Genomic DNA, 15,134 nt, shown 5'->3' on the forward strand with positions numbered 1-15,134 from the left:
CCAATGGAAGACCCTGAACATTTTTGAACGTTTCTTACTTAAACCAACCGGACAAAGAGAAGTCAGCCATTTTCCTTGATGCCATTTTGAAGCCTGATTCAAGACGCCATTTTAAAAGACCCTTTGATGCCTTTTCTCTGTCGCAGAGAAAGAGACTTAAGAATTCTCCACCTAGAGACTTTAACTTTAATTTTGCCCAGTCCTGTCCATGCAGTAACTTTTGCCCCATTTTCCTTGCTACCGCAAGGAAACTTGCCCTTAACTTTGCCCCTTTGAAATCTGCCCCATGCTGATCGAACCGGTACCTGAAGGACGAAGATGTTTCTTGAATGCTGATTGTATTTGGTAAATATGAAAGAATAATTGTATTATGCATTGTGTTTTCCTTCTTAGGTACCAACTGCTTATTTTGATAGGGCCCAAGCTAGAAGTTTTCTAAATTTATGTTGACTAAATTTGTTTTGCATGAAGCCCCACATGCCAATGCTAATTAGATGTTAGTTGAGGTATTCACTTGATGCACCAGGCTACATTGAAATCTTGCTATGCTGACCGATGTATGAAATTAGTCAAATTCAGTTGCTTATATTGGTGATTTGCATTGCTATAACCAAGTGCATTATAATCCAGATATTACGTAGATTGCATTTCTTCCGTCGCTATGGACAGCTAGTAATGTTCATATACGTATATCATTTGATTTTGAGACTTACTTATATTGTGCTAGCTTTGTTAATATAGGGAAATAAATTCATTAACTTTTAATAAACTGGTGTGGTTATTCATGACTGAAAGGTCATGGTGTGTCAAAATAACATAACATAACAAAAAATACTGATTGTTATTGATTCCTAATGTGTTGTTTGATCTATTATTTGAGTATTGGGTATTAATTATAATGGTTATTGATTATTGATTCAAGTGATCCGACTATTCTTGGATGAGGAGAAACCCAACTCTGTTAAAAGGGTCACCGACCTCCAGCGTGTCCAAGTACAAGTCATTTATAAAGACTGGACGCACTATCAATACCCCCACTGAATCACTACTGGAAGTCGGGGACCCCCAAGCAATTTGTACAATTTAAATTTCAAACATTAAAACAGTAATTCACAAATACACAAACAAGTACACACCAAACAAATACTCAAATTAGTAATGCTATATTTATTTTATATTGAAAACGTATACAAAATCATAATAATTTAATGAGAAGTTTGCCGCTGCATCTTGGCGACTAACTTTTTAATATTTGGATTTATTTAGGAAAGCTGAATTCTTAGGTCAGAGTCTACATTTCTCAAGCAATTTCTGTTTTTATTTTTTAGGTACATAAAATCTGAGAAAACATTTTCACATAAATATGTGGTGGGGAAAGGAAGTGAAGCCATAAGGACCTCTCATGTTTCTATGGCCTCTCTGTCACATGTAATTCATTTGCTGTATAGCACCTTGTATACCAGTGTAAGATATCAGAGCACTTCACAGGGACTACGCGGTGTAGGATTCACGTCATCCACAATGGCAGGCTTTTCCTAAGAGTGCTTGGTCTGGAGAAGCACAGACTCAGAGCATATCACAGTGGTTAGCATTGACTTTAATGATAAGAATGTATCTTTACGCAAGCAAACCTTTTTTTAAGCAGCATAAGGATAATGAAAGGCTGGGAAAAAAACCAAACTCTAATTTGTGTCATGCAGCTTTTTGATGGCTGTACCCAAGCCTTTGGGATGAGTAAATGAGGGATATACTCCCAATTAACATTTCTGGATTTCTTTCCTCCTCCACCCCTCCATTACTCCAGTCAATCTAACTAACAAACTCTCATATCCGCGGCTCAAATTAACGCATAAAAATCCTAAAACTGTACTCATATTTCCCGATACTAATCCATCACTAATTCTTGTTGGGTTCCGGAGTACCTTGCTACTCACCGAAAAGCGCTTCGACGCCTCGTCAGGGGGTAGTAAGCGCTATATAAATACTATTACAATTACAATTACATCGCTCACTGTGCTAGATTAGGATTCTAACTTATGAACTGCACAGTATCAAAAGAATCTTTGTGACAAAAGCAGTAAGTCACTGTGCTGGGCACATAAAATAATTTTCTTTGCATGATAAACGTTTATTGCTTCTGATGGATAAAACTACATGTAGATTCCTCACCTTGTGCATTTTCCCAATGCGCCAGCATTCAACGGAAATTTTCTTCCTAGCTCTCCACGTCGACGAGGACGTCACAATTGCACGGCTCCGCACACTTCTCCGTCAGACGTCATCGAGGCAATAGGAAGTCCTCTCCAGCGTACTGATATCAGTTCCCTTTTTTCCGTGCCTTCAACAGTAATGTTTCCTGGCTCTCGTACCATTACTGTTTTGAAGGAGTTGTTGTCGAGTTACAATGTCTCCACTGAACAAATCGGGCTTTTAGCCTTGCCTTGAGTGCGGGGTCACATGTCAGTTACAGATCCTCATGAGGACTGCTTATGGTGCCTAAGCTCGCACCATGATGTGGAGGGGTGAGGGTCCTGCCAGCGGATGAACCCGAAGGCCTTGAAGGAGAGAGAGGCTAAGCTATTCTTGGCAAAAACTAAGATAGAGCATAAGAGTCATGACAGATCTAAGCCAAGAGACTCTTCTTCACATAAGCCCTTTAGGTCACATAAGACGTGGCGTCAGCACGATTCTCGATGCTGTTCTTCCAGGGATTGGTCTCAGTCCCCTCCGAGACAGCGCCGTACGGTGTGAGTGGTAAGTCCAACGGTCACTCCTCAGCCTCAGAGTCCACAGGCTTCTCCGGCGCCGTCGTTGATAGGGGTCTTCGAGTCCTGCGGGTTCACTTTTCTCCTGTGTCCACTCATGGTCAGGTGTCGGTGGTACAAGCTTTGGATTCGGTTCAAGCGCCTCAGAACGAGCAGAGGTTTCCTGCCTTCCTGACTCCGGGAGCGGATCCAGCAGCGTTCCTTAATGCTATGTTTAGCATTTTCAACAGAGCTATGGCCCCTGCTGGTGCACCAGCTGGTCCCACGGGTCCACTAGCTTTCACGTTGGGTTCGTCTGAGCTGTACAAACATGTCCCGTTTGTACCCTTCTATCCAGCTGAAGGTGCTGGTTTGGCACCAATGACGTCGTCACCTCAGATGATGCTGCCGATGGCACCGATGGAGTCGATGCCGGCGGCGGATGGTCCAGAGTGGGACGCAGTGTTTCTCCTCCCTCTCCTCCGCCGGAGCGTCCATCTGCTTTGAAACCAGCGTCGTCGACGTCAGCTAATTCTCTGTGAACGCCGCGGTTGGAGGCTAGACTGAGGTCGAGAAGGAGGGCTTTGAGGCTTTTGAAGGAGCAGGAGTATCGGCAGCAGCTGTTGGAGGACGGGGAGATTCCTGAGCCTATGGGTGAATTTCAGGGCCTGGACTCTGCAAGTGGCCTAGATACATCCCCTGAGTGGGATCTTTCATCCCCTGATGAGCTCACAGAGGAGGCAGCATCTTACCACAGCGTGATGAGAAAGGCTGCTGAGTTCTTGGACCTTCCTTTACCAGCATCGGAGGTGAAGACGAACATCCTGCCTGAGGTGTTGCATTCTTCCTCTACGTCTTCAGAGCCACTACTCCTTTTAATGATGCCCTTACTAAGCCCATTCTAGACATTTGGAGGAAACTTGTCATGACTCCAGCGGTTTCCAGGACTGTGGCTAGGAGGGACAGAGTTACTCCAGGGGATCCGCAATTTCTGTCACAGCATCCAACACCTGAGAGCTTGGTAGTGCAGGCTTCTTGTTCTGCCCGGTCTGCATCTGGTTTGTTCCCTGCTACTCCATCAGATAGGGAGACTAAGTGATTGTAGCAAACAGCAAAGAAGGGTTTGTTCTCGTGCAGTATGTCCTTGAAGTCTGTCAATGCTACCTGTGTGCTGGAGAGGTATATTCATGCCCTGATGGACACGGCAAGAGCTGTGGTGCCAAGCTTGCCTCAGGAGGCAGTTTAATGAACTCCTGTTGGACACTCAAGCGGCTACATACCTGGAGATTGAATAGGGCAATCTGAGTTCCTTTTCTCTCCCTCCAGAAGTGGTGGATGTTATCTTATTGGACAGGCGACACTCCACCAAGACTGTCTGTGCTGACAGATGGGCAAAATTTGTTGCTTGGTGTGGAGAGAAGCAAATTGATCCCTTACAAGCCCATTTGTCAGATGTTTTGCTTTTTGCCCTTTCTTTGGCACAGAAGGGATGTGCAGTTGTGACTGTGAAGGGTTATTTATCAGCACTGTCGGCCTTTCTGTGCCTTCCTGATCAGCCTTCCTTATTTAAGTCCCCTATAGTTATTAGATTCCTGAAAAGTTTGACTAACAAGTTTCCTCCCACTCCGTTTGTCATGCCTCAGTGGGATATGAATTTGGTTCTGACTTTATTAATGGGTTCACCATTTCAGCCTATGCATTCTAGCCTGTTGAGGCTTTTAGTTTTAAAAACAGTTTTCTTAACGGCTATCACCTCAGCTAGGCGTGTGAGTGAGCTTCAGGCTCTTAGTGTAAAACCTCCTTTTACAAACTTATGTGCTGACAAGATGGTGCTGGGAACCAGGGCAACCTTCCTTCCTAAAGTAGTCACTCCCTTTCATATGGGTCAGTCTATAACACTCTCATCCTTTGACACTCCTCATCCATCAAAGGAGGAGGAAAGACTTCATCGCTTGGATCCAAAAAGGGCTCTGAGTTTGTACATTGAGAGGACAAGAGACTTTCGAGTTGATGACCAACTATCCTTGGATATGTGGGCAAGATGAGGGGCAAAGCCGTCCACAAGAGAACCCTTTCCAGGTGGGTGATTCTTTGCATAAAGATTTGTTATTCACTGGCAAAGAAGGCTCCTCCTGAAGGTATTAGGGCCCATTCCACCAGGGCTAAGTCTGCTTCTTCGGCCTTGGCTGGAGGTGTCCCAGTTGCTGAAATTTGTAATGACACAACTTGGGCTTCCCTCCACACTTTCACGAAGAATTATTGCTTAGACTCAGAAGTTAGGAGGGACGGCCATTTTGCGTGTTCTGTTTTGCAGGATTTCTATGTTTGACTGGTCAGGCACCCACCTCCGAGTGCGAGACTGCTCTGGTATTCTATTCATAAAGTGAGGAATCCACAGGTAGTTGTATCCATTAGAAGAACAAGTTAATTAACTTTGGTAATGCTTTTTCTGGTGGATACAGTAGCTACCTGTGGATTCCTCACAGACCCACCTGCCTCCTCGTTGTCTGTCTGGTCATACCAAGACTTCTTTTAATATAAATGTATATAAGTTTTTGGCGTTTATATATAAACAAATATTGTAGTTTATATTTGTATTTGGATTGGTATATATTGTCCTTGTGAGGTCGGTATTCACTTGTTCTCCTGGAAGGCACGTAAAAAATGGTGAAACTGACATCAGCACACCGGCGAGGACTTCTTATTGCCACAATGACATCAGACGGAGTCGTGTGCTGAGCCGTTCAATTGTGACGTCCTCGTTGACGTGCAGAGCTCGGAAGAAAATTTCCGTTGAATGCTGGCGCATTGGGAAAATTCCTAAGGTGAGGAATCCACAGGTAGCTAATGTATCCACCAGAAAAAGCGTTACGGAAGGTAAGTAACTTATTCATCAGGCATATTAACCACCTGCCCTACCTTAGATGAGCCAAAACCGCCACTAGATAAAACTCCCATCTCTCACCAGCAGGAACATTAATCACCAGAGCTACCTTGATGCTTTTATTTTTACCGAAAAGCTGCTGATTGTACAAGGAACTTTGACATGCTTTTACAACTGCTGCACAAACAAAAAAACGCATGTGTTTCTGTCAGCCCCCAGCTGGAGAAGTACCTTTCTGTTGTCCCAGGCCTGCGGGCCCCTTGGGAATGTCATTGACCCCTGGGGTCCACGGACCACAGGTTCGGAACCGCTGCTCTACACTATTATGGCCCTCAGAGATCATAGAGAATATAAAGAACACTAAAAATTGGTATTTGGAAAGTTACACGGAAAAGAAAAAAGCAAGAACCACTGATTCTGGAATCTCCTGTTAAACTAAAAAAAACAGATAGCCTCTAGCCATGAAGAGTTAAATTTACTTATTGCAGGTGGAAGTAGCTCTGTTATTTGAGTCTATATTGACATTCTTATATTACTATAGTTAGATGTATATCCTATTTTAATATATCTATTTTATTGTAGTATTTATTAACACAAACCGTTTAACTGCAAACTACTTGCTTTTGTTCATTTTACCAGCAGGTGAGGTGTTATCCTAACATATTATGGTTTAGGCCTGTGGGATCCCCCTCGCTTTCCTAGGTTTCCCCATTGCCCAGTGTCTCATTCCTTTTCCACTAGGGACTCCTTCACCCAGATGACAGGATGTTTTTTTAATTATCTTCCTTTCTGTTTCTGTAAGATTTTGTTCAAACAACTTTCACTTTTCCCCCCCTAGGATGTGTCCACCTATCATCTGGTCATCCCAACGACGAACCTCACGTCTACTGCTCCAAAAACATTCTATCCTAACCATGCAGTGTACTTATCACATTTCAGCTGGGTGTCTCTAGTTGCATTTTTTAATGCTCCACAATAGGTCCTTCCACCTACTAGACTCAAATGGCCATCTTGAAATTAATATCATTAATCACCAAAGGTCTTAACCACCAAGTGAAAAGACGCAAAATGCCAGATTATTACAAAAACTTTAAGGGTGATATGATGTTTCTTCAGGAAATCAAAATTGGTTACATGGAAGCACTGTTGATGTGTAGCGGCTGGGCTTCTGACCTGTTGTTCTGTGATAGTGAAAAAGAATGGTGTCACCACCCTAATTTTAAAGTAATCTTACGTCTGTCATCACCTCAGAGCAAGATAGCAAGGGAAGATGGCTAAACATAACACTTAAATGAGGCAATACTAAAATCTACGCTACGCTATTCACATTTATACCCTAAAAGGTGGTGCTTCACAATTCTAGTCAACATTAAACTCTAAAATAATTCTACTCCCCCAGTCAGCCTGAATTATCCTAGGGTGAGACTAAATAACTTTTATATATTATTTTAGAGAGACAATCTTTTTTAATTCAGCCCTTCAAGAGCTCATAAAATAATGCTCAACATAGGCATGTCACACAAACTTGCTGACGTTTGCAGACAGCATAATCCCAAGGGTACTATCTTCTTCTCACCCCCACATCAACGTTTATCTAGAATAGATTATGTACTTTTTGTTCTGTCTCCTACAGGAGACCATTTTCTCATCAGTCAAATTCAGTTATCCGACCACGCCACCATAACTGTTTTAATATAGCATATTCTTCCCTCACTGCGGCTCTCCACTGTGCCACTTACTGTGCCACAGTGTTATGCTTGTTTGACCTCGCCTAGCACACAGTAGCTCAGCTGTGGCCCTAAACCTGTTGCTTTGGTCAACAATTTTGCAACTGGGAAGATTTTTAAGAATGACTCTAAGAATTACTCTGAGAAAGATTGGATTAGACTTAAGAGCATTCTCCAGGGCACCTCAAGCAGAAATCTGGCATCGGACCAATCTCGTCCTTGCACTTCTTTGAGCCAGCACCTATGGTGGTATTTGTCAGCAATTTCTGTTGCTGTGCTTGTGCCACCCACCCAAGGAATTAGGCTAGCAAAGTCAGTGATCCCTGTGAAAGCCATCTTTGTCACATGATTAAAAGATCAGAGGATCTGGAGAAGACGGCAACAATTCTACTTTTGAAACTGTGAACCTGCCCCAATGCTACCTTTAGACTTCGTGTAAATGGATAAACATGATAGTCTTAAATTGTGGTATACAGGCTTTCTATGTATAGTGTACAGGAGTTGATCTACTCTACTGTAGTGTACAGTAGAGTCTGATGGATTTTAACTATCCTTTTCTATCTTTAATAGGCTTATCCTTTTGTGTTGGCCAGAACTTCAACACTGAATCACATTGTAAGTATTCCAAGCTTTACGTAAACTGCATGAAGTTGTTAGCTTGGGATTTTACTTTTGTTTCATTCCCATCAATGGTTGTAAACCAATGAAAAGCATAATACAGGACAATAATGTATTTTGGTCATCTGAATAATATAATAGTCGAACTTCTACCACAATTTAAAGAACCCTCCACCCAACTCCATAGCCTCATTTTACCATGTTGATAGGTCTGTGTTCTCGAGGTCCTGCTAAACTGAGTCTTCCCATACTAAGGAGGAAAAGTAGGTTGGTATGACAAGTTTCATGATAAATAATTAATTTACATTCCATTGGCCTTCATGAGTCCCACACTAAAGTCAATTACAGTGATTCATTTTTACTAATTGCTTCTTTTCGATTAGTACTATGTGAGTCACTGGTACAGGTTCCTCGCAACCTTTTTACTCCCACAGCCTTTTCCCCCTTACTTTCTCATAGATTTTCGAGGAAGTTTTATTACCAATGTGACCAACTATATTTTTCTTGTTTATCTTCCTGCTTTATTTTTGAGAGTCTGTTGTGTTAAAGTACATTACAAAAGTGTTCCAATTGCCCATAGGGTCTTTCTGCAAAGCGAAGCAGGTGCCACAAACAGAAAGAAAGCTTACTCCAAAAGTTATTTGAAAATCTGTTTTGAGCAGCTTGCAGAAAAGAAAGGCGGGGAATCCCTGAACTGTGATTGGAGCTCATGCCTGTAGGAAAGTACCATCTTTTTTGGCATTTTACCCTCTTAGCATGTTACCCCCATTTTTACCTGTAAGTCAGTGTGTTTTGCCTGTCTCACTGGGATCCTGCTGGTCAGAACCCCAGTGCTCATAGTTTATGGCCTAATGGGTGTGTGTATAGTGCTTAACTCTGTACCTGAGGCTCTGCTAATCAGAACCTGAATGCTCTCTCTGCTTTTAAATTAGTCACTATAGGCTAGTGACTTCATTTACCCAGGCACGGCTCGTCCTTTAGGGCGGCAGGGCCACACCACCCCACCTTTTACCCCTCATAAAGTGTCTGTCAGGCTGAACAAAGGTCAGCCTGACACACTCTTCATGTTGAGGTCAGGCAGCCAGGAGCAGATATGCGCGATTTGCGCAGACTCCTGGCTCCCTGAGCTGAAGTTTGCTGGACTGAGGAGGTCACCGCTCCTATGGGTGTGACCTCCTCGGCTCCGCAAAGGTGCCGTAAGGCCCTCGCCTGGGTGACGAGGAAAGCATCACCCATTGACTTTGACCTGGCCGCTTCAGGTTTAAGCCCTGAAGGGCCCAGGGCGAGTGTCAATCAGTGACACTTTGTCACAGAGTGGGGTGGGGTCAGCAGTCTCACTGACCCCATCCCATTCTGTGGCGAGGCTGGGACTGCTGCCTTCCCTCATTGGCTCACCTCAAGGTCAGCCAGTGAGGGAGGCAGCAGTCCCAACCCTCCAGGCACTTCTGCGGTTGAAGGTAAGTGTGTGTGTGTGTGTGAGATCTTTTAAAATGAATGTTTGGTGCATGCATGCATGTTTGAATGTTATGAGTGTTGTTAATGGATGTGTGTGTGAAAGAATGAGTGTGTGTGTGTGCTTCCCGCCCTCCCTCCTTAAGTTGCCAGCCACCACTGCAGTTAGCAATTTCAATTAGCACACTGGACCCCCCTTATAAGTACCTAGTATATGATACCTAGGTACCCAGGGCATTGGGGTTCCAGGAGATCCTAATGGGCTGAAGAATGTCTTTTGCCACCCATAAGGAGCTCGGGCAAACCCTTCCACAGGCCTGCCATTGCAGCATGCTTGAAATAGTGCACACACTATTTCACAGCCATTTTCACTGCACCTTAGTAACTTGTAAGTCACCTATATATCTAACCTTCATTTACTGAAGGTTAGGTGGAAAGTTACTACGTGTGAGGGCACCCTTGCACTAGCAAAGGTGCTATTGTTATATTTAGGGACGTTTTTACAGAGTATGATGGCACTTCCTGCTCTAGATTCACTAGTTATTAGCCCAGACGGTGCACTTAACTGGATGAATACCCCCCCAAAAAAGATCCTGTGTACCAGCAACCGTAGTCATCTCGGACCTATTTAATACATTTACGTCCACGCCCTTCGGGTTCAACTCACTCCTGCAGCTCTCTGCTTTCTCTCTTTGTGACGCTTTTTCGTTTTTTTTTCTTCTTCCTCCACCTTTCCAATATGTGTCTTTTGCTCACAGTAAATGCCTGATGCAGAAAACTGAGTGCCGGCCCTCAAGAATAAGTGCCGGTGCCCAAACCCACCGTCTCAAATGAAGCACTGGACGATCCTGATACCATTTATTACCACTCGGAGCATCTGCCCAACATCCGATTTTTGAAAGGCCGCCTAAACTTGATGATCACAGTATTAGGACTGTGAGCGCTCTGGTCGTTAAACTAAGACTAGTTATCATGTCGCACAGCGGCCCCACTTTCCTGAGGGATCATTGATTAGTGTAGGTTTGACTTGGCTCAAAGAGCACACAGCAGTGTCAATGTCCGGTCAAATGCTTATTTTTATAATTAAGTATTTTATTTCCAACTTACACATTTAAAGACAGGGTATGACATTTATATTCAACAACGTATTTCCCTTTGAGGTCAAGTTTCTCTGGCAAATCCCTGTTCTACTCGCTCCCCGCGGTGCGGGAAAGCTTTTTACCCCTTTCACCAGTGGCCACATCCATGGAATGCTTACTAAATTATACATAAGAGTCCAATCTGACTCTTAGAAAATAGTCATGTCTTTGCACCAGAGTGTTCCTAGTAGTGAGTCCCCTGGGGGTGGTAGGCCTGTTACCAGTCATACTCACTCCAGCAAATAAGAAACATGTTAGGTCTCAGAGGTTTCACTATCCATAGGCACATGCAAGGCTCTGGTTCTAGTTGGTGAGTCAACTGCATACAGGAGGCACAGCAGCCCTTGAAAACCACAAGCTCTCCTCTGAGCCTATGCGGTCGCCTCAGGCAGCAATCGAAGATGTTCTTGAATTCCTCCTTTACAGAAAGTTCTGCGCTCCCCAGTGTGGTTGGGGATCGGCGGGGGGGTCAGGAGGAAGTCCTGGCTTCCAGGGCTCCTGATCTGGGTTCTAGTGCTCTGGCAATGCGTCCACGGTGTCCTCACTCCATGGGTGAGGTGCAGTCCCCAATGCTCCTTATGACCTACGGGCCATCATAGCTTCACATTTCTCCAGTATTGGATCTTTCATAGATTCACATGCTTGAATCATCCCCGTCGTCGAAGTGGGAGTCCCACAGTACCTTAAAAGCATGAAGAAACTTACCATAGAAAACCATGGTAAAGTGTATTCACTTTCACAACTTATTTGCATCACTAGAAAAGATCCAAAGTCCAGCCAATAAGGCAACAGCATCCTCAAGAACCCTCAGCACAGAAGCTCCAGTCCCTCAGATTTTTCTACAGCACGTCGTGTGAAGGGAGTCTCTCTGAACTCTGCTCAGTTTTCCTTACTTTAGCTTCTGAAAGCATCAAGATGTTGGATGTTACTAAAAAAGGGCTCTTCAGATCCTGCAAAAATTGTGGCAAGAAGAGAGTACATGTGGATGACCCACATAAAAGCTGCATATAATGTCTCCATTCTGACCACAAGCCTAAGGATTGCAAGGTTTGCAGAACTTTCTCTACCAAAACCCTTACAGACAGAGACGTGAGGCTTCTTTTGTGGCTACAGAGTATCAAGCCACAAAAAGACAGTTCCTCAGACAAGAGCGACACCTCACCTCATTCTCACAAGAGAGCAAGGTCCGATGACCAAGGGACCTCTGAGGTAGCTAAAAAGGCCCTAAAGACTTTCCACCATTATTAGAAATGGGGTCTTTGGTTGGCAGTCAGGTTACCCCCTGTCCAAGCAAGGACCCTCACTCTAGTCAGGGTAAAGGAGAATCACCCTCAGCTAACCCCCGCTCACCCCCTTGGTAGCTTGGCACGAGCAGGCAGGCTTAACTTCAGAGTGCTATGTGTAAAGTATTTGTACAAACACACACAGTAACTTAATGAAAACACCACAAAATGACTACAACGCAGGTTTAAAAAAATAGAAAATATTTATCTAAACAAAACAAGACCAAAACCACAAAAATCCACAATACACAAGTCAAGTTGTTGATTAAAAAGCAAAAAGAGTCTTAAATCCTTGAGAAAACAGGAAAAACACGGTTAGCGTTGAAAAGTACCTGGGTAGCGTCAAAATAACATGCACGGGCGAGTGTGTGTCTAAAAAGCTAAGCAGTGTGTTGATTTCTCACCCGCAAGTGAACTCGTGCATCATTTCTCCGTCTCCGGTTGGGCCGGCGTGCGCAGTTTTTCCTCCCCGCAGGGGAGTGATGCAACGAACCGGGCAGCACTCTGGTCAGGGCAAGCGCTGTCATTTTTCCACACCCAGCAAGGTTTGCGTCAAATCCTGCCACACGGTCTCAGCAAAACCGCACAATGTGAGTTGCGACCTTTACAGCCTCCGTCAGTGGTGTGTGAGCATCGTTCTTCCAGCTCCGTGCGTCGATTTTCCAGCCGTGATCCCAATGGAGCATCAATTTCTGCCGCGAAGCAGACGGTGCTTCGTTTTTCAGCCACGTCAAATTTTTCCCCGCACGGAGGTCTGTGCATGGATTTTCAGTCTTGTTCTGCCAGCTTTTCCTTTCAGGGTCCCAGGAAATGGATGGGCACCACTTGGAAGGATAGGAGTCTCAGGTGCTGGCAGAGAGAAGTCTTTGCTGTTCCTGAGTCTTCAACAACAGGAGGCAAGATCCATTTCAAGCCCTTGGAGATTTCTTCACAAGAAGGAAGGCAACACAAAGTCCAATCTTTGTCCTCTTGCACAGGTAGAAGCAGCAACTGAAGGGTGGCTCCACAAAGCACAGTCTCAGGCAGGGCAGCACTCCTCTTCATCTCTTTTCCAGGCAGAGGTTCTTCTTGATGTCCAGAAGTGATCTAAAGTCTGTGGTTATGGGTGCCCTTCTTATACCCATTTTGCCCTTGGAAGTAGGCTTACTTCAAAGGAAAGTCTCTCTTGTTTGTGAAATCCCGCCTTGCCCAGGCCAGGCCCCAGACACACACCTGGGGGTTGGAGAATGCATTGAGTGAAGGCAGGCATAACACTTTCGGGTGTAAGTGACCACTCCTCCCCTCCCTCCTAGCACATATGACTCATCAGGAAATGCAGACTACACCCCAGCTCCCTTTGTGTCACTGTCTAGAGAGAGATGCAAACAGCCCATCTGTCAAACTGACCCAGACAGAGAATCCAAAAACACGCAGAGTCACAGTAATGGTTTAAGCAAGAAAATGCCCACTTTCTAAAAGTGGCATTTTCAAACAACAATCTTAAAACCAATTTACTAAAATATATATCTTAAAATTGTGAGCTCCGAGACCCTGAACTCCATGTCTATCTGCCCTCAAAGGGAATCTGCACTTTAACCGTATTCAAAGGTAGTCCCCATGTTGACCTCTGAAAGGGACAGGCCTTGCAACAGTGAAAAACACATTTAGCAGTATTTCACTGTCAGGACATATAAAACATATTGCTATATGTCCTACCTTAACCATACACTGCACCCTGCCCTTGGGGCTACCTAGGGCCTACCTTAGGGGTGTCTTACATGTAAGAAAAGGGAAGGCTTAGGCCTTGCAGAGTTGCCATGAATGGGAGCTGGATCAAGAAGAATTTAACAAAAATGTTCACCTTTGAGGCAAACCAGAATTAGACTTCTTCACTAAGAGCGAGAACCAAAAGTGCATTTTTTTACACCAGTCTGCACCCACTCCTGGGTTCATGGGGGGAATGCCCTTTTGATAAGATGGTCCGGGATATTTGCATATGCTTGAGCCCCCCACCTCCTTCCCCATGATACCAAGAGTACTCAGAGAGATGAAGGCAGAGAAGTGCTGTTTAATTCTGATATCCTCTAAGTGGCCAGACAGTACTGGTTTACAGTGCTTCTTCTGTTTGAGATCAGGCCTATTTATGTTGTCACTAAAACTCTGCTGACGAGGAACCAGGGCCAAGTTCTTCACCCGGATACAGGCTTTCTTCGATTACATGCATGGCTCCTGATTTCCATTAATTCCAGAATATAGACATTCCTTAATAATGCAAAGATATCCTGGTCAAGAGCAAGAGCAGATTTCACCAACAAATCTTACAGATTAAAATGGCAGCGATTTTGCTCATGGTGTCATAAAGAAGACTTGCATCCACAGAGGGCAGCATTGGAGCAAATTCTACCCTTTCTCCTCTCCCTGGCTTGCTCAGGTTTGATGCATGCATCTGTAAAAGTTCATCCAGCAGCTAAATCCAGATACAGACGCTCTTCACAGAATACCTCGCTCTTCTCAACACGGATAATCAAACAATTCATGGAAGGCTTATTCCGTGGCTTCCCTCCAGTCCATCTACCACCTCTGGAATGGCATCTAAATGTGGCCCTTGCTCAATTAATTAAACCACCATTTTAGTCCGTTCACAAGGCAGACTCGAAATTCCTCACCTGGAAAGTGGCCACACTGTTGGCGTTAATGTCCACTAGAAGGGTGAGTGAAATTCAGGTGGTCACAGCCTGCAAGACAGTCTTCAGATTCACAGATGAAGGAGCAATACTAAGAACTAACCCAAAGTTTATTACTAAGATCCCCTCACAATTTCACCTTAATGAAACCATGATTTTTTATGAACATTCTTTCCAAATCCAACCACTCCAGCAGAGTGATCTCTGCATACGCTAGACTTAAGAAGATGGCTGAAGTTTTACTTGCATCGTACCAAACCCTTTTGAATATCAGAACAGCTATTTGTTGCAAATGCTCAGTCTCAACAAAGCATTGCTATTACAAAATCAACCATCGCCAGATGGATTTCAACAACAGTACAATTATGCCATTCTTAAGCAGGCAAACGTCTTCCCTCCAAGGCAAAAGCAAGCTCTACAAGAGCAGTTTCATCTTCAGCGACTTTGTTCGTATGAGTTCCAGCGGAGAAGATTTGTTGTGCTCCAACCTGGAAGAGTTTACACACGTTCACTCAGCACTATTGTTTAGACTCATCACACCGCAGTGACGCAGCAGTCGGGCAGGCTGTGTTACGACATCTATTTCACTAAGGTGAGCCCCTGTTTTCACTATTTCTCATTTGA

The 15,134-nt window shown here is 44.2% G+C and overlaps 1 protein-coding gene across 3 annotated transcripts in view; it reads left to right on the plus strand.

Annotated features, from left to right (window-relative positions):
• Positions 1-15,134, plus strand: part of LOC138302123 (probetacellulin-like) — a 525,314-nt gene that overhangs the window by 74,859 nt on the left and 435,321 nt on the right. For all 3 annotated transcript variants that reach the window (XM_069242495.1, XM_069242497.1, XM_069242496.1), the window contains exon 3: positions 7,926-7,970. In XM_069242495.1, coding sequence (XP_069098596.1) covers positions 7,926-7,970 — 45 coding nt within the window. The remainder of the gene's footprint in view (positions 1-7,925; positions 7,971-15,134) is intronic.

Source organism: Pleurodeles waltl, chromosome 6, assembly GCF_031143425.1.
Source record: "Pleurodeles waltl isolate 20211129_DDA chromosome 6, aPleWal1.hap1.20221129, whole genome shotgun sequence".
NCBI classification, from domain to species: Eukaryota; Metazoa; Chordata; class Amphibia; order Caudata; family Salamandridae; genus Pleurodeles; species Pleurodeles waltl.